This window comes from Oryx dammah, unplaced genomic scaffold (genome assembly GCF_014754425.2).
Source record: "Oryx dammah isolate SB20612 unplaced genomic scaffold, SCBI_Odam_1.1 HiC_scaffold_13, whole genome shotgun sequence".
In the NCBI taxonomy this organism is placed as follows: Eukaryota; Metazoa; Chordata; class Mammalia; order Artiodactyla; family Bovidae; genus Oryx; species Oryx dammah.
The window spans coordinates 18872094-18896454 of NW_024070197.1; the positions used below are offsets into that span (position 1 = coordinate 18872094).

A 24361-nucleotide genomic window follows, 5' to 3' on the forward strand; every position below is an offset into this window, starting at 1 on the left:
CTTGGTCCCCAGTAATGTTAGCATAGATACTTATATAATTTCAAAATATATGATGTTGGCTCTCAAAATTTTAAACTTTTATCAAAATAAAAAATCAGTATTATGAACAATAAGACTACTTGAAAGGAAGTTGCAGACGTCATCCTTAATACTTCGTACACATTCTCTCACCTGACCACAATACCATTATCACACCAAAGAAATGTAATAAAGATACATTTTCCAATATACCAATTTTCCATTTCTCGTGAAAATTTCCCCCACTGATTTAAAAATGTACTTTCAAACCCAAACACTTAAAAATCACAACAGCCTGTGATTCAATCAATATCTTGCATTACATTTGGCTGTCATGTCTCTTATTAATCTAAAACAGTCCCCTCTGTACCCCCTCGGACTTTCTGAAGACGTGATCTAGTAGTTTTGTACAAAGTCCCACATCTTATGTTTCACCCAGTATGTCTTCGGGATAGGTTCCTATAGGTAGCATTGTTTCGGCAGAGTATGTCCTCATATAGTTTTGCTGGAGATTATCTCACAGGTGCTCCGTGTGGCACACCCACTGATCCATCAGAGTGCCGTTTCCCTCTGCCTTGTCGACAGAGGGAGCTGCCAAAATCCCAGGTTTCCTCTTCCCTGTCTGATAGGTAGGAAATGTATCAAAGTGGGGTCTTCATTAGCTTTTCTCTTATTGAGTTTATTTTCTGGGAACTATTCATTCATATATTTTGTCCATTTTTCTATGGACTTGGAACTTTTCTTTTCCATTTTGACACTACACACACATATACACACACATCCTTTTATGGTATAAACTGCAAACATTTCCCCCTAATTAGTCTTCTTGTTAATTTTGCCTTTTTTTTTCAATCATGTAAAAATTTGTTTTATGTTTTTGTCGGTATTATTTCCCCTATTGCATGTGGATTTCAAATCATATTGAAGAAAGTTTGTTCAGCTTCTAGTTTACAGAGGAATTTGCCTTTGTGGAGGTCACATTTTGAGGAGGACAATAAAAGATAAAATAGTATATGTTAGAAGCTATGTTGCAGAAAAAAAACAAGGACAGGGTAAGGATCACCTTTTCAGTAGGGAGGTGGCTGGGAAGTGAGATGAAGAGGAGAAAAAGGAGGGGGGGACACTAAGGTGGCACGTGGGAGAGCAAATGTGTGAAGACAGAAAGAGCAGCGAGGGACGGGGGTGGGGGGGCACTGGGAGTGAGGGTGCTCTGGAGGTCAAGACAGGAGCTATGGGAAGGGAGGTGGAAAATCAGGTGTAAAATCTCAAAGATGTCAAATATCCCTAACTGGCAGACTAACTGCAACCCCAGTAAAACTCCTATCTATGTATTTCTTCTGGAACCAGCCAAATTTGGTATAAAGTTAACTTCATTTAAGAGAAAAAGACAGCAAGTAGAGACAGGGAAACACTGACAAGTAAGAGTAAGATGGCAACCAGTCATTGCAGTTAAGACATATTACACAGCCTCTAAAATTAAAACACTGGGGATGACACACAAGAGTCAGACAGATAGCAGTCTTGGATGCAGCCAGATAAAACAGATACAAGCCAGATACAACCCAATTAGCCATGGAAGTTTAGTGTATGAAAAATACCTAAATCTACTTTATAAAGTTTAGGTGGGTAAAATTTTACTTTACAAATTGAAGAGAGTCACAGTGAAATACACAGACCTAACGAGTACAGCCAGATTAGTTCTGACAAATCCATACACCTGTGTAACCCTCACCACCTTCAACACACAATATACTTTTAACTCTAGAAAGTTTGTCTCCTCCTTGCCACCCACCCCTCCCTTAGAGGAGACCACTGCTCTGAATGAGAATTTTAGGAAGTGCTTAAAATAAGACAAAATGGAATCCATTTGGATAAATTCCAAATGGCTCAAAGATTTAAATGTAAAAAAAAAACCAAAAACTGTATAAAAACTCAAAGACAATCCCATCTCTTAAAGCTTCCCTTCTTCCAACAGCCACACTGCCTCCTCAGCCCTCACAGCAACACCTGTGAACTGGGGCCTCTGCACGCGCTGCAGTCTCTGTAGGCCCTCCTCACATAGCCAGTGCTTCCTTCTCACGGCCTTTACAGGGTGTCACCTTGCTGTGTTGCCCTCTTTTTAACATTGCACCTCTGCAGTCGCTTTTCCTCATAGCAGTTCTTCCATGTACTAGATATTTTGCTTACTTGTCAGTGGTTTGTTCTCTCCTAGAATGACAACTCCCCGAAGGCTGGGACTTCTGTCCATTTTTTCAGTGCTGGATTCTCAGTGTTTACAGCAGGCACTTGATTACTTCTTACTGAAGGTAAAAGCGATGAGGCGAGTTTCAGCTAAGGTGGGGCCCATAGTATCTCATCCATCTTGGCTTTAGTGCAATGACAGGACGGGGCAAGGCAATTGAGAGAACAACCAAGAACAGCCGGGGATGCGGGCGGCAGGTGTGGTAGAGACCATGGGCAGATGTGTTCAGGCGATGCTTTCTTCCAGAGGTCTTAAGGCAAGTGATGTGTTGGGATAAACGAGTGCGAAGCTCTTGACTTCTTTTTGAGCTACCTCTTCATCTGCACAACTGCTGCAGGGCACCTTGGGCCTGGACCCAGCGCAACTGCCACTGGGACAGAGAAAGGCCTTGGCAGAGCTCCCTGGAAAGGGCAGCTTGTCCTGGCTGCTCCCACCTGGAGAAGGGGATGGGGTTAAAAGGGAAGGTCTAGGACCTCCAGACCTTCACTAGCCAACCCTCAACACTATGGTCTGCTTGTCACCAGCCCCCCACCCCCTCCCCTGGCCTAAGTTCTGCCTGTTGCGCCCAGTTCAGCCCCCACCTCGTCATGACCCCCTCTCACCAGTCCCCCACAACTCCCTGAAGCTCGGGGACTCGCTTCAGTGCTCGTTTCAGCAGGTTCTCCAGCCGCTTCAGAGCCTGTCCCAGGCTCTCCTTCTGCTCCTTTTCCTGGGATTCCTGGATCTGCAGCAGCTCTGTAGGTCAGAAACCCAGGGGGCGGCACTGACTCCTCGGGCTCCCGGGTGCCTCGCAGCTAATGAGTCACCGTCTCCAGTCATCTAGTCTTCACCTCAGCATCCCTCCTAAGCCTCTTTCTCCTCCCAGGTCCTCTTACCAGCTGCAAGCCCACCATGCCCCAGGCATCCTTCTGAACACCTTCCTCCCTCCCCTCAGTCTCTATGGTCCATCCCTCAGTGTCCTACCTGCTCCGCTGCTTGCCCCCCAGCCTCCCTCCTAGGCTCCAAGCCTCGGCCTCTTACTGGTCCATCCTTCATGTGGCAGCCAGAGTAATCTCATGGCCTAAACCTGATCCTTTCCCTCTCCTGCTTGGAACCCTCCAAGGCTCCTCAGTGCTTCAAGACCAAGCCCAAACTCTCAGCCTAGTACTTGAGGAAGGCACCATGTGGCCTCTGCTCACTACTCCAGAGCAAAAGCCTCACCTGTCCACCAGGCCCACTGGAGACACCATCTTTCCTCCTGGCAGCCCTTCCCAGCATTCCTCACCCCAGCTGCTTCCTTAGACTGCTGCAGTCCTTCCCTCCACTGGTGTCTTCCCTGGGGACTGTGACTCATCTAGTCTGTCTCCACAGACTCAGAATAAGCCCAGCCCAGAGTAAATGCAGATCAGCAGTGTGGTCAGACCCTTCGGGCCTGAACCCCTTCCTGGCCCTGTAACCTCAGGCATGACATTTGCCCTTTCTTTGGGCACTCTTCGGCACAGATGGAATTATTTGAGCCACAGGCTAGTGAGGCAGGGGGCAGATGGGAGCACTCTGGAGAGGGGACCCACAGGGCTTACTGACAGGTTGAAGGTAGGGGTTCAGAGAACTAGGAAAAATTACAGACGACTCCTGGGTTTCTGGCTTTAGCACCTGCATGAGGGCAGTGGGGTCATTTATTGAGGGAAGGAAACCAGGAGGGGAAAAAAACAGAACTGCTTTCTGGACTAAAGGGAACTGAGGTCCAGTTACAGACGTGTTAAAAGTCCCTGATGCCCACGATGTAAGACAATGCTGTGCCACGTCTTGGGCTGTTTCTGCTGTTCCTTCACACTGCTCCTTGCCCACTGAAGAGTGGGGGTGGTAAGGAGCTCAAAACTCAAAGGCCTGAAAACGGTCTCTTCCTGCTTTGCTGAAAGTACACTGATTCACTTCTCTTCAAGCCACCTCTTCCATCTATTTCTCTTTTGAATTCTTTGCTTCTACAACTGGGACACTCTGGGGCTGGACAGCTCTCACCTCTCTCCGCTTTGAATTCTCAGGGGCTAGCACACAGCATATATGCAGTGAGTACTTGCTCAGTGAACCCAGGAATAAAGGACTTCTGAGTTTTAGCTTCCTTTCTGTAAACTGTAGTCTTATACTCCTTTCCCTCATGGTAAGGACTAGAAGAGGCTGTGTGTGTGCAGAGAGCAGAGACTGGAATCACGCGAGGGACACAGAATGCTTAACTGCAGCCAGCCACAGCTCAACACCCTGTTCAGGCCGCCTGACTGAGTCTTCCCAGCCGTTCTGTAAGGTGTTATTAGTATGATTATGCTTAGTCCACTGCAGGGAAAACTAAGGCAGGGGGAGACCATGTAGCAAGGAAGAGGGACTGCTGAGAAAAGAATCCAGTAGTTTAACTATACAGCCTGCTTTGTAACTACTCAAGTATACTGCTGTTTGATGATGGATGAATATTCGGCAGTTTGATGAGCAGTGTCACCTAGTGGTTAGGAGCACAGACCCATGTTAGATGGCCGGGGTTCAAATCTAGCTTGGCCGTCTGGGCAGCCTGCAAGCCCGCTGTAACATGGAGAGAACCCCCGGGGATGCTGTGCAGAGGACACTAGTGAGCATACAAAGACCTCAATGCACAGTGGGCACTGTGTAAGCAGTAGGTATTTGTGATTTCTTCTCGAGGTTAAAGTTGCTGGGAAGGGGCTGGGATGCTAGATAAGGAAGTAGGGCAAGCCTACCCTGGGTGGATGGTCCTGGTGGCAGGCTGGTCTTCATGTGGAGCAGATACCAGCGTCGGAGACTTTGTTGGTCCTGGAAGAACAGAAGGTCCTGGCGAAGAGAGGCAGCCTTCGGGAGGAGCAGCTCTGGAGCCTGGAGGGAGGAGGACGGACAGTCACCTGGGGCGGAGGTTGGGGTCGGAAGACAGGGCCAAGGGGACAGGCACTCACCTTCCCTGCTGGCAGCCCCAGTGTGTGGCTCAGTGCTATGAGGCTGGAGCCCCTTGGGGATGCAGGATGCAGCTGGTGGATGGACGGCAGGGCCATGGGGAGGGGCTGCAATCTGTGGAGTGAAGTCCAGGTTGGGAGGGGCACAGAGAGGGAGGCTGGGTTCCAGAGGCCCCGGAACTTGGAGGTAGGGCTGAGGGTGAGGTCTGGCAGCCTGGCAACCCTAGGACTGTGTTTTAGGAGTGGGCCCAGGGAGTAGCCGTCACCCACGACAGGGTATGTGGCAACCCCTATCTCACCCTCCGGGGCCGTGCTGCAGCAAGGGGCCCAGAGGAAGATGGGGCAGGTGCTGGGCTTCCTGCTCCAGACACCGCACCAGTTCCTGGCTCTGTGGAGCCACCGCCTCAGACGTGGGGACCACTTTTCGCTGAACCAAAGCTAACACCTGTGGGGAAGGAAAGGGATGGGAAGGACAGCGTGAGGCTGCTTAGTCCCCTCCTGAGGAGGCCCAGCCCTCCCCAGAATTGGCCCCGACTCCCATCTCACCTCCTCGGGGCTCCGGCACAGGCGTGTCTTGCTGGCTGAGTTGCCCTTGATGAGCAGGCGGATCTGCTCCTGTGTCTCCTCCTAGGCAACCAAGAGGCCACGGAGATGGGCTGATTTTCTGTTTTGCCTCCCAGCCTCTGCCCCTGCTCACCCCTTTGCACAGGCCCTGACCCCTCTTGGGAGTCTCGCTGAGGCCCCCTCCCCTAACCAGGAGGCCCAGTTCTGGCTCCTTAGGGCTCCCAGTCTGACTCAGGCCCTCCATCAGGCCTGGCCACTTCACCTGCAGTCCTGAGTCTCACCACTAGTTGGCGCCAGCATAGGATCCGTTGCTGTTTGGCCTGTAGCTCCTGGAGCAGAATCTGCCGACGCCCAGTGGCCTCCTCCAGCTCCTGGCTCAGGGCACACAGGGCCTTGAGTTCGGCCCTCAGGGCACAGACCCGGAGCCCCAGCAACAAAGTCTGCCTGCGGCCCAAGTAGAAAAGAGCAAAGGAGAAGGAAGGTGACTAAGACTCTCGGCGGAGGAGGGAGATCAGAGGTGCAAGGACGCACAAGGAGCCGTAAGCATAGGGAGACGACCCAGCAGAGCAAGCAGGGAGGCTGAAACAGGAGCCAGGGTGCAGAAGTCCATATTCTGAGACCCTTGGGAGAGATATGGCCTAGAGACCATGGCCCTTGGAGACTCCTCACCTCTTGCTGGATCCCAGGATACATCTATCTGCCTTCTCCATCAGGCCCTGGAGGTGCAGGGTCAGGACTTGATGCTCCTTCAGGAGGGGGCCCCGCTGGGTGACCAGCTCACCCACAGACCGCCAGCCCTCCTGGAGCAAGCACAAAGTCAGGGTGACATGGTCCCTGGCAGGGAGGGACCGAGGTGTTTTGGGTTGGGAAGGGGACAGAGTCCTGGGAAGGGTCCTGGGAGGTCACCTGGATGAGATGCACCATGGATGGCAGGGTCTGGCTGGAGTCTGACTGGTCTGATGCCTGGGACCTGAGAATAAGAGCTGAGCTGTAGTGGGAGAAGCCCTGTCCCCTTGTAGGTAACCAGTGTCAGCCTACCTGCCAGACTGGTTACTGGGCCTCAGTTCCCGTTGGCAGGTCACCCTGCCTGGTCCTGACTTGTCCCAGCTCACCCAGCCACCCACCCTGCACTGACTGGGAGCACCAACACCTCACCTGGTTCTCTCCGTATCCTGGAGCCCATCCATACTGCACAGGGACTGGATCTCTGCCTCCCGCTCTGCAGCCAGGTGCTGCAAGGCAGCCAGGACGTGGCCTGGTGGGTGGTTTGTCAGTAGACTCTGGTGGGGAGAGGGGTGAAGTCAGGCCAAGATGGGGGCAGGGCTGCGAGCTGGGACTTCATGGAGAAGGGGTAGGGATCATGAGTGAGGTCCTGGCACCCTGAGGTTTAATCATGGGGCAGGCGGTGTAGCCTTTCTTGAGAGTGCCCCTTACCTCCACTGAGCTAAGCCACTGCTGGTAGGAAGTTCCAAAGTGGTCATCTTGCAGGGTTCTGTGGAGTTGGGGAAGAGGACAGAAAATGTTACAAGAACCATTAATTCATCCTTTAATGATCACTGCCACTCTGTAAGGTTGGGGCTGTCACTGTCCCCATGTTAAAGATTGGAAACCAGGTTCCTCTATACCAGGTAGACTTGAGTGTCCCACTTAACAGCATATCAACACCTTGGCCTTGGACCCTTTCATGTGTGCTGTGGAACATCTTCTCAACCTTTTATCCCTCCTCACCAAAGCACCCCTCCTCTCTGCCTTCTTAGCTGGGTAAGGTGTCTCCTTTGGGTACCCAAAGCCTCCCAGGCTTGCCCACCCTCTGAGAGCCCTAACTACCTGGTTGTCACTATCTCTAAAGGTCTGCTTCGTCTCTTCCCAGCCTGGGAGCCCTGTCAGGGCAGGGCCTGGGGCTGAGAGAGCCCAGAGGTACAGTGTCTGTAACAAGGTTCTTTACAGGGTCTCTGCTGGCCGAGGGCTACTCACGGAACACCGCCTCCCTGGGCCTGAGGACTCAGGAGGCTCTGCAGGAACTGGGTTCGGAGGCTGCAGGCTGTTCGGACATCATGCTGTGAAGAAGAGGGTGTAGTATGAGGGGGGCCAAGACGTCCATCTAACCCCGGACACCCCACCTTTCTCCCCTCTGGCCCAGGACTCTTACCAGGACCGCAGGCTCCAGGCCCAGGGCTGCTGATATCAAGGGTCCAAAGTTTATATCCACTTTGGCCTTCCTGGAGGGAGGAGTTCAGTTGGGGCTGGGGTTCCTGGGAGGAGGCAGCTGGCAGCACAGAGGTTGGTGTTCCCTCCTGCTGCCAGCAAAGCTAGTCACAGGTATCACTGAGCCTGGATCTCAGAGGCCAACCCCCAAATGAGATCACGGTCATCTCTCAGCTGCATTAATCTCCTCATCCATCTCCCTGCTCTTACCCTCTGCAGTCTGTTCTCCACCCAGCAGTAAGCCAACGATCCTGTTAAAACTTCAGACAGATCATGTCCCTGTTTTGCTCAAAACCTTTGAAAACGTGATGGGTTTCCATCACAGAGAATAACAATTAGAACGCTTCTAAGCACTCTGCATGATTTAACTCAATTATCATACCTACTCTTTGCTGCTACTGCTAAGTCGCTTCAGTCGTGTCCGACTCTGTGCAATTCCATAGACGGCAGCCCACCAGGCTCCGCCGTCCCTGGGATTCTCCAGGCAAGAACACTGAAGTGGGTTGCCATTTCCTTCTCCAATGCATGAAAGTGAAAAGTGAAAGTGAAGTCACTCAGTCGTGTCCAGCTCTTAGCGACCCCATGGACTGCAGCCTACCAGGCTCCTCCATCCGTGGGATTTTCTAGGCAAGAGTATTGGAGTGGGTTGCCACTGCCTCCTTCTACCTACCCTTTAGAGTAGATATTAATATTATCCCCTTTCTACAGAACTTAGAAACTGAGGCACAAAGCAGTTAAATACTTTGCCCAAAGTTACACAGCTGTAAGTGGCTGAGTTAGGGCATGAACCCAGCCTCTCAATAAAACTCCAACGCCTCCACAGTGCTCTATCCACCTCTCCAACCTACCCCCTTACTACCCTGCCTCTTGCCTTCAAAATTTGAGCTGAATTGGCTTCTTGGCTGTTCTTCCCACATGCCAGGCTCAGGGGCCTCTGCTCTTGCTGTTCGTCTCCATGGAAACTCCTCCCCTAACTCAAATGTTAACATCCTCAGAGAGGTTTTCTCTGACCATTGTACCTAGAGTAGCATCCCCCTCTCCCTTTCTACATCACCTTTTCTTCATAGCGCTCATCTCCACCTATGATGATAGAGTTTGTCTGTGTCCTAGTTTACCACTTGTCTCTTCTGCATCAGACTGTGAGCTCCATGAAGGCAGGACTGTCCCCTGTTTACTGTTCCCCCCCCCCCCCCCCAGCACTGGCGTTCTAGATATACAGCTGGCACCATGCTAAGCACTGAAAAGACAGGTGGCTGAGATGGCAAAACTTTCTGGCTCCATGGAGTGAAGCTCAGAATTCTAGAACCCAGAAGGGGTCTGGGCAGAGCACTGGGTCTCTAAGAATGGGCATACGCCCAGCCTGGTGAGGGATGCTCCCCGGACACCTGAAGCCCACCTCTCTATGTCCTGCAAGCGCTTGAGCTGATTCTGCAGTCGCTGCATGGGATCCTGGAGCCCACGCTGCTGTCTTCGCATGGCCCCAGCTTGAGCCCGGAGGAGGAGAGCACGGCGCTGGGTATCTTGCATGCTCTGTAGGTTCTGCTCCATGGCCATGTCTGTGAGAGGAACAGGGGTGGCCATCAGCACTTTCTCTCACCCCATCCTGCTGCCCATCTCTCCAGCCCCATGGGTCACCCTGAGCCTCAGTCTCTTGCTCCATCAGCTCCAGGCTCTGGTCTAACTCCAGGATCTCTGCCCGCAGGCGGGCAACAGCAGCTTCCAACTCCAACTTCCGGCGGGCCTGGTGGAATCAGGTACAGGGTCAGATGCATGGCCTGACTGCTCTCTGTGGGGCAGTAGTCTCTTACCTGCCCAGTTACGTGGTACAGGGTTTGCCCCAGGCAGTTTCAGTGTCTGAAGAAGAGCACCAGGGTACTATTCTGTTCCCCTCCTTCCTTCTGGGATTGTCTCATCTGTCCCCCCAACCTGTTTACTGTCTCTGTCCCAGTCCTCATCTTCCCATTGAGCCCCAAACCTGGAGTCCTGAGGTCTCCTGGAAGCCTCCCCCGAGGTGTCACCTGGGCACCATGCACATGCTGGGTCCCGTACTGGCCTCACCATTTCTCCCAAGCCCGTCTCTTCTCCCATCAACCTCACCGGCTTTGATGCCTCATATCCATGTCCCCCCACTCACAGCTCATGCCTCCTTCCCCCAGACTGCAAGTGAGTGCAGGGATCGGGCTGTCTTGTGACACCGTGACCCTTGGCATCACCCAGCACAAGCCTGGGCCCAGAGCAGAAAATCTGTAAGTCCTTTTTTTGGATGAAATAAAACCTGACAGCACATGCTTCTCACCTCTGGACTGTCCTGGTGGCCATACCTGAGGAAATGAGACCAGAGTGAGAGGATGATGGGGACTTCCAGGGGAGAGATGAGAAGTGTGAGGCTGGGGGCAGGGACGTGGCTGGATGGGGCTGGGGAAGACAGGAAGGGACAGCTTTGAGGACCAGTTACCAGAGCAGGTTTCCCCGGATCTTCCTGACATTCCTAAATGGAGAGGTAGGAGGAAGGAGAGTTACAGTGGGGCTCTCCTGGGTCCTCTCCTCTGCCAAAGCTTCCCTTCTGTGGCCAGGCTCACCTCTGGCTGTGCACGTGCCGCAAAACGTAGGCCCAGATGTCGGCCCCCAGGCCCAGACACAGCCTGTGGGAACAGCACGTAAAGGTATGCCTGGGACATCACACAGGATGGAGGAGCCTCACTAGCAGAGTGGTGAGGAGGTTAAGACCTTTACTAGGGAATTCTCATGTGTACGGGAGGGAGGGTCCATACTTTTGGGGGTAATGTATTCTCTCTTGGGGAGTTCTCAGCCACTGAGAGGGTGGGTGTCTCACTGGGGGTAGGGGTATTCTCATTCCCTGGTGGAGTGCTCCCTTTCTCCTGGCAAAGGATTATCTCCAGTTACTTCCAGAGGTGGGGTGAGGGCTACACTGCCAGAAAGGGCCCTCTCATGATCAGTTGTGGGTCATTACTCCTATATATTCAGTCTTGAATGGGGTGGTCTTTGCTGACTCGAGTGTCCTCACTAGCTGGGGTGGGTGGTGAGGTACTGAGGGACAGCCTTACCCTGGAGATCCAATTTTCACACTGATAAAAGAGAGCTTTATTACTAACTCATGGAGGATCCCCACTAGTGCAAGGGACCCCACTCTGGGTGGCCTCAGAGGATGGGGGTGGGAGTGTGGGAGTCACCACCAGGACGCCCTCACTCAATTCAGGATCCTCTGCTGGATTTACTACCTGCAGGGCAGGAGCGCCCTCGAGGGTTAATTGCACTGCGGCAGGAGCGCCCTCAAAGGTTATTTTCACTGCGGCAAAGGGGGAAGGGGAGGATGGCGCGTTTTGGATGAAGATGTGGGTCTCATCCCGGGAGACTCCATCTCCAGGGTGGGGAGTCCTCACTCCCAGAGTGGCTCTCACCTGCGCAGCGTGGACTCCGGGACCCGGGCCGCCACGGGCACCTCCATCTCTTCCACCGCCCAGCAACCCAGTTCCCGCGCTTGCTGCGCTAACTCCATGACGGTACCAGGCCGCTGCCTCCCGCCCCTTCTTCAACGGTGGCGTCCTTCTCTGACGTCACGCACGCGCCGGAAGTGACGCCACGGTCTCCAGGAAGATGGGGTCTTTCCTGCTCTGCGGGGTCTCAGAGCCGACCCACAGCTCTCCTACCTCGGGGTTCCTGTGAACGAAGATGAAAGAACTTGAAGAAACGGTGGGATCCGCTTGCCTTCTGCGTCTTCCTTCCTACTACCAGCTGTTCCCTAAGAGGCTAAAGGTTCCAAATGCCTCCCTTCATTTTCTCGACAAAACGGGACTTTCATCCTAGGAGGATGACAATCAGGCGAGGGGATGCCAAAATTACTGCCCTTTGATTTCAGAAACAGAGTGTCAGGTCTGAGTGAGGGACGGGGGCAGTTGGCATGAGCCTAATATTTCCCTGGCATGCTTTCTTCTAGGTATTCGTTCGTCCTTACCAATCGTGAGCTGACTGTGCTGGAGACACCCCGGTGGCTGAGACAGCCCCAGTCTCCATGCTACGGAGCTCACAGTTCAGTGAGGGACGTAGACGCATCACCAGGTAGGGATGGGTAGGGCATAAGCAGCAGGGGCGAATCACTTTGGGGTCAAGGAACGTGAGAGGTCTGTGGAGTGCCCCCAGAAAGCGGTAATACTAGGGCTGGAGTCCTGGAGAGCCCACTCAGCCTCAGACATGGTCCTGAGAAATGGTACCTCTCATTCAATGTGATTGTGTCATTAATCATTGTCTTCAGTGTCCAATACAGAGCCTGAATCTCTAAATAGTTGTTGAATAAACAAATAGGGGAGAAAGATGGCGGGGTGAGACTAAAAGCTGTGAACCCAGGGAAGAGGATGGAGCAGGGTGAGGGAGAGGAGGGTGTTGAGGACAGTGCTGGACAACTGTAGGGATGTTGAGTAGAGAGGTAACTGAGTGGATCTCATGTGAGGTTGACTGGCTGTAGAGGGGTGATATACAACATTCTAGGCTGGGGATTAGGTGGAACAGACCTTGATACAGGGAGATGAGAGAAGGGACAGCTTTGGAGGAGATGGTGACAATGTTATCAACACACTCTCTGGGTGTGAGGAGGCAAGGAGGTGTCCAAGGGTCAGCTGAGTCTCTGCTCTAGGAACAAGGGGACTACAAGGTCTCCACTGAGATAGCAGATTTCAGGGAGAAGTTGAATTGAGCTTCAAATGCTTCTTATGGACTGAGATGCAGAAGAGGGTGCCTGGGGCTGATGTAAAATCCAGATGGGCTTCCTGGAAGAAAGATTAGCAGCTTCTACTTCACCATTTTGATTTCTCAACAGTTTTGATTTCTTTCAAACGTCTTCACCTTGCCATAGGTCTCTGAACCTTTCATGGGGTGTTAGAAAGTATTGACTGTTAAAGGAATAAAGAGACAAATCACAGATTGGGAGAAAATATTTGCAAAACACATATCTGATTATTGACTTGTACCCCAAATATACAAAGAACTCTTAAAACTCAACCATGAGAAAATAATCCAGTTTAAAAATGGACAAAAATTATGAACATATGTCTCACCAAAGAAAATATACAGATAAATGCAAGTAAGTATACGAGAACTTGTTCAACACAATGTCATCAGGGAGTTCCAAATTGAAACAATAATGGAATACTTCTACATATCTATTAGAATGTCTAAAATCCAGAAGTGAGGCAGCTGACATTTTGCCAGTCATGCAAGTTGTCCCTGGCTGGCTGCTGGCACATCATGTTTGCATAGGGCAGCAGCCAGGTCAGCAACTGTTGCACCTTCTCTTGGCTCTTCCATCAACTTCTGCAACTCCTGGGCCATGTGTGTGTTTAGCTCCAGCTTCTCCTGCGGACATTCATACCAATAAGGTCAGAGGCAAATTTGTTTCAGCTTGTGCTAGCTTTCCCCCATTTACATCTGTCTTCCCTTCCTAACAACTGCCTGCTCTTTGCACTTTGAGTGGCAGCATCAGACACTAAAACAATAATATTAGGGACTGCTTAATGTCTCCACCACTTGCATAAGGTCAAATCCCTGTCTGTCTTTCTGTCTGACTGTCTATCTATCTACCTATCTTTCCCCCGACCCTGTTGGTTCAGTCTCTCTAATTGAACCCTGATATCAGGAGGAGACTGAGGCCAGGGAAGGGAACTAGGGCAGGGGATGGTAGAACTGAAGCATAGTGAGGGACTGGTGAGAGTGATGATAGGGCTAACTGGAGGGAACTGATTCTAAGATTAAGACTTCTCCAGAGAGGAAAGCAGTGTTCTCTTTGGGATAGTACCTGTCAAGACTTCCTCCCTCTCACATCTGAGCTTTTATTCCTGCTCTGCCCCCTAACTCAATTACCCTTCTTTCTTATCTTCAAAGGCTACATCCTCCTCATTCTTTAATTGATTATTTTTACTTTTGGCTGTGCTGAGTCTTTGTTACTTTGTGCAGGCTTTCTCTAGTTGCCGCGAGCAGGGGCTACTCTTTATTGTAGTGCACAGGCTCTAAAGCTAGTGGGCTCAGCAGTTGAGGTGTGTGGGCTCTAGAGCACTCTGGCTTCAATAGTTGTGATGCATGGGTTTAGTCACTCTGCAACTTGTGAAATCTTCCCAGACCAGGGATTGAACTGTGTCTCTTGCATTGGCAGGGGTGGGCTTTTTAAGAAACTTAGGTATTCTAAAGCACTGAAGAATTGAACTGTTGAACTTTTGAACTGTGTTCACCACTTTCGAACCGTGGTGTTGAAGAAGACTCTTGAGAGTCCCTTGGACAGCAAGGAGATCCAACCAGTCCATCCGAAAAGAAATCAGTCTTGAATATTCATTGGAAGGACTGATGCTGAAGCTGATACTCCAATACTTTGGCCACCTGATACGAAGAACTGACTCATTGGAAAAGACCCTGATTCTGGGAAAGATTGAAGGTGGGAGGAGAAGGGGACAACAGAGGATGAGATGGTTGGATGGCATCACTGACTCAATGGACGTGAGTTTGAGTAAACTCTGAGAGTTGGTGATAGACAGGGAGGCCTGGAGTGCTGCAGTCCATGGGGTCACAAAGAATCAGAAATGACTGAGTGGCTGAACTGAACTAGGTATTTTATGAAATTCCTAACAAATAGAATGACATGGATTTAACAAAAATAATATTAAGCATGAAATGAGGTTTTGCTTTCGGTTAATACAATAGCAAAATTTTAAGATTAGTGATAGTATCCAATTAGGTAAAACCACCTGTCACAATAAATCAAACAATAAACTTTTCTTCTCACCAAAAAGAAAGAAAGTTGTCAGTTTAATTCTTTTGCATGTGTGTTTGTGCTAAGTCTCTTCAGTCGTGTCTGGTCTGACTATGACCCTATGGATTGTATCCCCAGGCTCCTCTGCCCATGAAATTCTCCAGGCAAAAATACTGGAGTGAGTTGCCATGCCCTCCTCTAGGGAATCTTCCTGACCCAGGGATTGAACCTGGGTCTCCTGTGACCCCTGCATTGCAGGAGGATTCTTTACCAGTAGCGCCACCAGGGAAGCCCATATTTTGCATGTAGCTGTCCCATTTTCCCATCATCATTATTGAAGAGACTCTCCCCCATTTTATATTCTTGCCTACTTTGTTTTAGATTAATTGAGTGGGTTTATTTCTGAACTCTCTATTTTGTTCCATTGATAACTGTCTATTTTTCCACCAGTACTATACTGTTTCGATTACTGTTGCTTTCTAGTAGTATAGTTTCAAGTCCAGGAGCATGATATCTCCAGCTTTATTCTTCTTTCTCAAGATTTCTTTGGCTGTTTGGGGTCTTTGGTGGTTTTATAAAAAGTTTAGGATTATTTGTTTTAGTTCTGTGAAAACTGCCATTGGCATTTGGGCATTTGACAGGGATTGCATTGAATCTGTAGATTGCTTTTGATAGTAAGGACATTTTAAAGATGTTGATTCTTCTGATCCATGAGCATGGTGTGCTTTTCTCTTGTCATCTTCAATTTCTTTCCTTGGTATCTTGTGGTTTTCAGAGTACAGTTTTTTCACTTCCTTGGTTAAATTTATTCCTAGGTATTTTATACTTTTTGAGGCCTTTGTAAATAGGATTTTCCCCTTAATTTCTCTGATAGTTCATTATTAGTGTATAGAAATGCCACAGATTTCTGAATCATATAGTAGTTCTATTTTCAGTTTTTAAAGGAAACTTCACACTGTTTTCCATAATGGATGGAAACTAATTTGCATTCCCACCAACAATATATGAAAGTTCCCTTTTCTCAATATTCTCTCCAACATTTGTTATTTATAGACTTTCTGATGATAGCCCTTCATACAGATGTGAAGTGATACCTCACTGTGGTTTTGATTTGCATTGCTTTAGTAATTAGTGACATTGAGTATCTGTTCACATGCCTGTTAGCCATCTTTTGTCTTCCTTGGAAAAATATTTATTTAGGTCTTCTGCCCACTTTTTGATTCCATTTGAGATTTTTTTTATATTGAGTTGTATGAGATGTTTGTATATTTTGGATATTAAGTACTTATGATGAAGTGTTCGTTCATCATTTGTAAGCATTTTCTCCCATTGGATAGCTTATCTTGTTTTGTTGATGGTTTCTTTTGCTGTGCAAAAACTTTTGAGTTAAATTAGGTCCATTATTTTATTTTTGCTTTTATTTCTTTTACCTTAGGAGACTGATCCAATAAAATATTGTTATGCTTTATGTCAAAGACTGTTTCACCTATGTTCTCTTCCAGGAGTTTTAGTTCTCTTCTGTGGTTTCAGATCTTACATTTAGGTCTTTAAACCATTTTGAGTATTTGTATATGTTGTGAGGGAATGCTCTAATCTTATTGTTATACATGTAGTTGTCCAACTTTCCCAGCACTACTTGTTGAAGAGACTGTCTTTTTTCTATTGCATGTTCTACTAATTGACCATAGGTATATGAGTTTATTTCTAGGCTCTCTATTCTGTTCCATTGATCTATTTTTTGTGACAACAACATACTGCTTTCATTACTGTAGCTTTATAATATAGTTTGAAGTCTGGGAGGGTTATACCATCAACTTTCCCCCCTCCCCTTGGGATCATTTTAGCAATTTGAAGTCTTGTGTGGTTACATATAAAGTTTATTTATTCTAGTTCTGTAAAAACTATCATAGATATTTTGATAGGGATCATATTAAATCTGTTGATTGCTTTGTGTAATATGACTATTTTAGTATTCTTCCAATCCAAGAGCATAGGATACCTTACTATTTCTTTGAATAATCTTCAGTTTCCTTCATCAGTGTATCATAGTTTTCAGAGTATAGGTCTTTCATCTCCTTGGTTAAGTATATTCCTAGGTATTTTACTTTATTTTTTGATGTGATTTTGAATGGATTTTTTTTTCTTACCTTGAGTCTCTCTTTAACTGTTGCTATTTTAATTATGTCTTGGTGCAGATCTCTTTAATCTCATCTTGTTTGGGACTCTCTGTGATTCCCTGACCTGAATGTCTGTTTCCTTCCTCAGGCAAAGGTAGCTTTTGGCTCTTATTTCTTCAGATAAGTTTTTTTGTCCCTTTCTCTCTCTCTGTTATCCTTCTGAAGTGATGTGAAGTGAAAGTTGCTCAGTCATGTCTGACTTCTTGTGAACTCATCGACTGTAGCCTGCCAGGCTCCTCTGTCCATGGAGTTCTCCAGGCAATGAATACTAGAGTGGGTAGTCATTCCCTTCTCCTGTTGATCTTCCCAGCCCAGGGATTGAACCCAGGTCTCCTGCATTGCAGGTAGATTTATCATCTGAGCCACCAGGGAATGTTAATATGCTTGATATTGTCCCAGAGGTCCCTTAAAAATGTCCTCATTAAATTTTTTTTCTTTTTGCTGTTCTGCTTGGGTGATTTCCATTATTCTATTTTCCAGATCACTTATCTGTTCTATATCATCTGGTCTGCTGTTGATTCCCTCTGTTGTATTTCTTATTTCAGTTATTGTATCTTTCAGGTCTGTTTGGTTCTTTCTTATATTTTCTAACTCTTTGTTGAAGTTCTTGCTGAGTTCATCCATTCTTCTCCAGAGTTCAGTGAGCAGCTTTATGATCATTGTTTTTAACTCTTTATTGGATAAATTGTGCTTAGTTGCTCAGTTGTGTCCAACTCTTAGTGACCCCCATGGACTGTAGCCTGCCAGGCTCCTCTGTCCATGGGGATTCTTCAGGCAAGAATACTGGAGTGGGTTTCCATACCCTCCTCTAGGGGATCTCCCCAACCCAGGGCTTGAACCTAGGTCTCCCACATTGCAGACAGATTCTTTACTGTCTGAGCCGCCAGGGAAGCCCATTGGATAAATTACTTATTTCCATTTCATTAGGGATTTTTTTCCTCTCAGGTTTTATCTTGTTCTTTTTTTGTGTGTCTTTTAATTTTGTCTGACTTTCTGTGTTTGTTTCTGTTAATTAGATGAACCAGCACCTCTTTCAGTCTGGAAAAAGCAGCCTTGTGTGGGAGCATCCTTGGTGTAGACTGCCTGTACCTGGTGGCTTTGGCAGGCCTACTGGAGGAGAACTGGGCAGGGGCTGGGGTTAGTCCCAGGGCACTCTGCTGGTGTCCTTGGTAGATACCTGGAAGTTATTGTGGGGCCAGAGGAAACCCTGGAGCATGTTGGGCCAAGGCCTCCTTGGTGGACCGCTGGAGCTGGAGCACACCTAGACTGGGCAGTCTAGTGATGTGTCGTGCTGTAGGAGCCGTAGCAGGCAGCTGGAGCTGGAGCAGGCACAGGGTGTGGGGAGTCCTGGGGGGTCAAACAATGCTGCTTGCTGGAGCCTTCAGTCCTGGAGAGAGTTCCAGTAGGCCCCTACCCATTTGGCAGGTACTCTAAGGTTAGTGAGTGGGATTTAAATACAATAATATGCATAAGTTCCTTGAATTGTGATTGATACAGTTGACTGCTCGGTAGCTACAATGGTGATGATAGTGATGATGATGGTCCTGATGAGCAAGACCCAGTTTCCTGCTTCTCCACTTCTTAGTACTTGCTTTTTCCTCAGCCCCTCCTTCATCCTGAAAGCCCCAGGCTTTTTCATGTGGTTGTAGAATGACTTTCCCTGCTCCTTCGAGGTGAGAGAGAAAGATGTGGTTAGAGGCTAATTTGGAAGAGGTGCTCTGCTTCCTTCCATAAGCTCTGCGTGCATGCTAAGTCGCTTCAGTCATGTCCGACTCTTTGCAACCCTGTGGACTGTAGCCCATCAGACTCCTCTGTCCATGGGATTCTCTAGGTAAGAACACTGGGAGTGGGTTGCCATGCCCTCCTCCAGGGGATCTTCCCTGACCCAGGGATCGAACTCGAGTTTCCTGTGGCTCCTGCATTGCAGGCTGATTCTTTACCGGTGAGCCACCGGGGAAGCCCTCCGTATGCTCTAGAAGCCATTTATTTAAGTTTTATTGACTCAAGCAGGGTCACATGCCCACTGCTGAAGCAATCTCTGAGCCAGTATATGACTCCCCACACTCACAATGATGACTACACCATACATCCCAGAGTTGTTTCTCACCTCCTTCTCCAGCTCAGATGAGGGCAGCTCTCTCCTTCAAGCTTCTGAGGCCCCAAATCCCTCTTTTTCTCTTATACTCATGCATCAGTAATCCTATTTACCTTACCTTTAAAATTCATCAAGGCTTTTCCTCTTCCACTTCCCTTACACTGCCCTGATATTCCATCACATCCCATCTAGACTTTCACAGCAGTCTGCTGCTGTTACATTTCCGCCACAGTCAGCTTCCCTCCAAAGTCATGGAGAGCCTGTTAACACCTGAGTCAGCTCTTGTCACTCATCTGTTCAAAGGCTGTTCATCTTACTCAGTAAAGTAAGCTCACTTCCATCTTACTTTCTGTTTCCTCCCTGATTTCTCTTTTAACCATTTTCTGTCTTGCCTTCTGCCCTTCAGCTACACCTGGCCTCCTTAATATATCTCAGAAATATCAGACATGCTTTTCCCTCCAGACCTTTGAACTAGCGTTTCATCTCCCTGGGATAAGCTTCACTTAGATATCTGCCTAGTTTCCTCACTTAAGTCCTACAGGACTTAGATGGTGGTCCAGGACTTCCTTGGTAGTCCAGGGGATAAGAATCCTCCTGCCAATGCAGGGGACACAGGTTCGATCCCTGGTCTGAGAAGATTCCACATGCCTCGGATCCACTAAGCCCATGTGCCACAACTACTGAGCCCACGCACTAGAGCCTGTGCTCCACAATAAGAGAAGCCACCGCAGTGAGAAGCCTGAGCACCGCAACTAGAGAGCAGTCCCTGCTCACTGCAACTAGAGGAAGCCCATGAGCAGCGATGAAGAGCCAGCACAGCCAAAAATAAATAAAAGTCATTTCTTCATTGGACCATTACCTGCCTCCCTGTTTAAAATGACAGCCCCTCACCGTCATTTTGGTTGTTGTTTTGGTGATGGTTACTTCCAATTACCCTTACTCTGCTTTATTTCTCCCCACAGTCCTCTTACTACTTCACTATTTACTCTATTTATTACCTTTCACACCCCACAAGAACATGAGATCCATGAGGTAGTTTTTTGGTTTGCTTTGTTGTGCCCTGTGCCTGGTGCAACAATAGAGGCACAATAAAAATTTGCTGAATGAAAGAAGAAATGAAAGGACAACTCACAGCCCTGTGTAGGGGTGAGTCTGCCTTGCCCACTGGGTTGTGGGTTTCCTGAAAGCAGGGATGGGGTATGTCTTGGTCACAGCTGTGTTTCTGGCATCACCCAGCACAGAGCCAGGCATGGAGGGGATTGGGCGGTCCTGTGAGCAGATCTGTGAGAACAAGTACTGGGTTTCCTCTTCAGGAAAGGTGGAAATGGGGGATATCTTTGGGACTTTCATAAGCACCTAGAAGGATTCTTACCAGGAGGAGGAGAGCACCCCACCTACTTTGGAGAGTGGGAGATGGGTGACATTACTTACTGCCACATTGGCTTCCTTTGTGTTCCTTGAATTGCCAAGCTCATTCCAGCTTATGGACCTTTCCACTTGCTATTCCCACTCTGTGGGAACTCTGTTCTCACAGTTCTTGGAATAGCTGTCACACTTTGGCTCAAGGAACATCTTAGAAAGGTGTGCACTGGGTGTCCACTCTGGGACTACATTTCCCAGAGGCCCTTGTGTCCAGTTGAGGCCATGAAGTTAGTTTTGTTGAATGGTCTGAGAGCAAATGTGATAGTTGGTACTTTATTTATTTTTTGATAGTTGGTACTTTAGGGCCAAAGTTTTATTTAAAAATTTATACTGCTTAATTGAGGTATAAATGACAAAAATTGTAATGTGATTTAAAATGTACAACATGGTGATTTGCTATATGTATCATTGTGAAGTTATTACCACAACCAACTTAAATAGCATCACCTCACAGTTACCTTTGTTTTTGTCTGTTTTTGGTGAGAGTGCTTAAGAGCTACTCTCTTAGCAAATTTTAAGTATACAATACAGTATTGTTAATCACAGTCACCTTGTTATATGCTAAATTATCAGACTGTATTCATCTTATAACTGAAGGCCTTTACCCTTTTACCAGCCTGTCCTCATATCCCCCACCCCCAGTCCCTGGCAACCACCATCCTACTTTCTGTTCTTACGAGTTTGAAAACAAATCTAAAAAAGATTCTACATATGAATGATATCATATAGTATTCGTTATTTTCCACCTATTTCAGTTAGCATAATGCCATCAAGTTTCATTCATATTGTTGCAAATGGCAGGATTTTGTATTTCTCATGGCTTAATAATATTCCTTTGAATATAGATATCAAATCCTCTTTATCCCTTAATCTGTTGATGGACACTTAAGTTGTTTCCATATCTTGGCTGTTATGAATATACTGCTCTGAATGTGGGAGTCCAGATATTTCTTTTAGATAGTAATTTTATTTCCTTTGGATGTACCCTCAAAAGTGAGATTACTGATTCATATGGTAGTTCTATTTTTAAATTTCTGTGAAGCTTCCACCCTGGTTTTCATAGTGGCTCTACAAACTTACTTTCCACCAACAGTGCACAAGTGTTCAATTTCAAGTCAAGGCTTTAAAGAAACATGTGGCAGTTTTCCATTCTTATCTTCTGCCTGGACTCAAAGGATTCTGGATCCTTAGGGAATGGTGGAATCACCACATGGAAGGATCCTGGGTCCCTTGCCCACCTTGGCAGGTTCTGTGAGTGTGAAATAAATTCCTATTTTGTGAACTACTAAATGGTGGGGTTTATTTGTTACAGTGCTAGCATGACCCTAAACAATATACCTTCTAGACTTTCGCTGTCTATCCCAGTGCATCTCAAACTATTTGTGATTGTGGAATAGGACCTGTTTTTTTTCTTTTTTAATACCTCCCAATCTGTCATGGACTGGTCCTATGCCCTGCACAACGAGACAAGTCTATTTCAAATACTTGGATGTCATAACAGGCCAAGTTGCTGTAAGTCTGAAAGCACCTACTGGCAATTTCCACACTTACCTTATTGCAAACTATTAACAGTGGTAGACCAGTATTATCATTGCCATAGCTTATTATCCTGTTTTATTTTTCTCTGTGACAGTCACCATTCCCTGTAATTATTTATTTCTATTTGTTTGTGGTTTTCTGCCCACTACAATGTGGGGAAAACTTCCCAGATGTAAGCTCTATGTTGTGATTCTAGTACCTAGTACAGTGCTTGGTACATCATAAGTGCTCAGAATATTCAACTTACTCAACAGAATAAGTACTTGTTGAATGATGAATAAGCCTCATACTTGGTGGTTAGAGGGGAGAGGAGGTAATCTACCTATTACAGAAGCTCTACAATCAAAATTCCAAATTCCAATGAGTTCACTGACAGTTGCTGACTCCCGAGTTTTCTGGTGGACCACAGCACCCAACATGACCTCTTACAACACACTTCCCTAAGTTTCCCCCAGTAGAGACTGGACCCTCTATTCTGTTATTGTCTGGTGATATGACTGTCTTTCAGCCTGTTTTATAAGTTCACAGGAGGTACCAGTGGTACTTAAGTGGTGACTGCTCTGTCCCCAGAGTGTGGCAACACATTCAAAGCCCTTGGTCAACATAAACAGATTTATGACATGAATACGTGAATATGGGCAGAGGAGAACAGTGTTCTACCCTGTCTCCCATGGTCCACATCTTGGCGGGGTCCCTGATTGGTCTTGAGCTCTGGTCCAGTGGCCCTCCTCCCCCATCAACCACCTCCAGGTCCTGCCTCAGGTTGGCAATACTTGACCCACCAGACACTGAGGGGCAGGTGTCTCATTTGGCCCAAACGGATACTTAGAACCAAAGTAAGGAACAGTTTTGGATATATTTGGTGCTTTTTTTTCCCTCATGAGCTGGAGAGGAGGTTACCGAGAAAATAAGTCCGTCATGGTGAAAATCAAGATGATGAGTATGATGACGCTTCCCATAACAATCCCCAGGACTGCAATGTAGAAAGTTTGCTGGGAGGTCTCGGCTGCCATGGCTCGATTGTTCCATCTGTTGCAGTGCCTTGTCTGATTGGAGGTAATAAGTAGAATAGGAATAGATGGGCATAAAAACGTTCTTGTATGGGAGAGGGGTGAGCCATGGGACTATAGGAACACAGGGTGGGGACATAAACCCAGAGGCAGGAAACAAGGAAGAATTTGAGTCAGCGTTAGGGCCAGGATGGAGAGTGTGGGAGAAGGCAAGGATTGGCATGTTCAGATTCCCACCTGGATGGAGAAGATCACTGCCACAATTCCTATGGGGAAACACAGGAAGAGGGCCAAAATGGACAGGCACATATAGTCTTTGGGGGGCTTGGCACGCAAAATCTCAAACGTCTGGGAGTAGGAAGTGAATTATGGCTCAGTATCGCTTCTGGATTCTAACATCCCCTCTGACCTCCTCCCTTTGACCTTCCTCCATTCCTCTAAAGTCTTCACTGACACCCTTTAAAACTCTCATTGACTCCATTTACTTCCTACTGCATTCTCTCTAATCTCTCCCTATTCCCTTTAATACCTTCTCTGTCCTCTAGAACTGTCAGCCCCCCACTCCGCCTCCATCCCCCCTACCCTATAATCCCGCTCAGTTCTCTGTAAGGCTTTCCCCATCTCCTGTAAACTCCTCACCATATTCTATAACTGCCTTTCAGATCCCTAAGCACATCTTACTTGGTCTTTCCATTGTCCCCACAAAATCATTTACCGACTCCAAGGACTCTCATTTGGCCTCCCTGAAAACTCAGCTGACACCCTAAGATCATTTTGTTCCTGTAAAACAAACCCTCATCATTCCCCAAGCAACCTTTTCTTTGTCTCTATTCACCACCCTACTAAGAAGACCCTCATTCAACACTTGCACTCTGACTTTTCATGTGTAAAACCTTCATTATGCTCCTGCAAAATTCTCAACTTATGAAAACTTCTAATGACCTTAGTGGCTCTCTTCTTGCTCCATTTTAATATTCCTCACTTTGTCCTTATGAATCTGTCATGGTCCTGTTATAAACCTTATTGTTCACCTATTAACTCCTCCCCACTCCACCCCCCCACCCCGACTGCACCAATAACCTCTCACTTGGCTCCTCTAAGACCTTCTTTGAGCAACTATGAACTCTAAGTCCTCTCCTTGTCTATACCTAGCCTCTTCTCTGTCCCCTTATAAAGACCTGCCATGTCGCCCTCTAATGCCCTCTCGCTACATCTGAAACCAGCTTCAATATCCTGTGAACTTCCTGTACTCTTAATGACAGCAGCCTTCCTGTTCTCCTAGACCCGTGCCTCCCTCTAAATACTTAATACCCTCCCTTCCCCTTATGAAGCACTCTTTGTCCCCTCATTCCCCTCAACCCATGCTGGCTTTCTTCCTCCCACCCTGTCCCCCCATAAATTCCCGCCCTGC

At 47.7% G+C, this 24361-nt stretch overlaps 1 protein-coding gene and 1 long non-coding RNA gene across 3 annotated transcripts; one reads left to right on the forward strand and one right to left on the reverse strand.

Annotated features, from left to right (window-relative positions):
* Nucleotides 1–772: 772 nt before the first annotated feature.
* HAUS5 (HAUS augmin like complex subunit 5) lies at nucleotides 773–11527 on the reverse strand. 2 transcript variants are annotated; one of them, XM_040252936.1, is made up of 19 exons: nucleotides 11376–11527; nucleotides 10536–10598; nucleotides 10412–10444; nucleotides 10253–10277; nucleotides 9592–9697; nucleotides 9353–9512; nucleotides 7901–7970; nucleotides 7726–7808; nucleotides 7186–7243; nucleotides 6907–7031; nucleotides 6658–6721; nucleotides 6421–6551; nucleotides 6033–6195; nucleotides 5734–5814; nucleotides 5487–5632; nucleotides 5191–5302; nucleotides 4981–5113; nucleotides 2863–2995; nucleotides 773–2694 (listed from the first exon to the last, which is right to left on the reverse strand). In XM_040252936.1, the coding sequence occupies exons 1-19, from the start codon at nucleotides 11471–11473 to the stop codon at nucleotides 2577–2579; spliced, it is 1902 nt and encodes a 633-aa protein (XP_040108870.1). In that variant the 5' UTR covers nucleotides 11474–11527; the 3' UTR covers nucleotides 773–2576. The 2 variants fall into 2 exon arrangements, with proteins under 2 accessions (XP_040108870.1, XP_040108871.1); XM_040252937.1 differs by having other exon boundaries at nucleotides 6421–6467; nucleotides 11376–11515.
* Nucleotides 11509–19620, forward strand: LOC120872618. Its single transcript, XR_005723288.1, has 3 exons — nucleotides 11509–11667; nucleotides 11912–12033; nucleotides 19586–19620. It is a non-coding gene; the product is annotated as an uncharacterized LOC120872618 (long non-coding RNA).
* The last annotated feature ends 4741 nt before the right edge of the window (nucleotides 19621–24361 follow it).

Coding starts and splice junctions, on each gene's coding strand:
- HAUS5 (XM_040252936.1), bottom strand. CDS start 11,473: ATGGAGTTAGCGCAGCAAGCGCGGGAACTGGGTTGCTGGGCGGTGGAA. Junction 5,303..5,486: donor CTGCAGCACGGCCCCGGAGG/GTGAGATAGGGG, acceptor TTCACTCCACAG/ATTGCAGCCCCTCCCCATGG. Junction 2,695..2,862: donor CAGGGAGTTGTGGGGGACTG/GTGAGAGGGGGT, acceptor CCCCTTCTCCAG/GTGGGAGCAGCCAGGACAAG.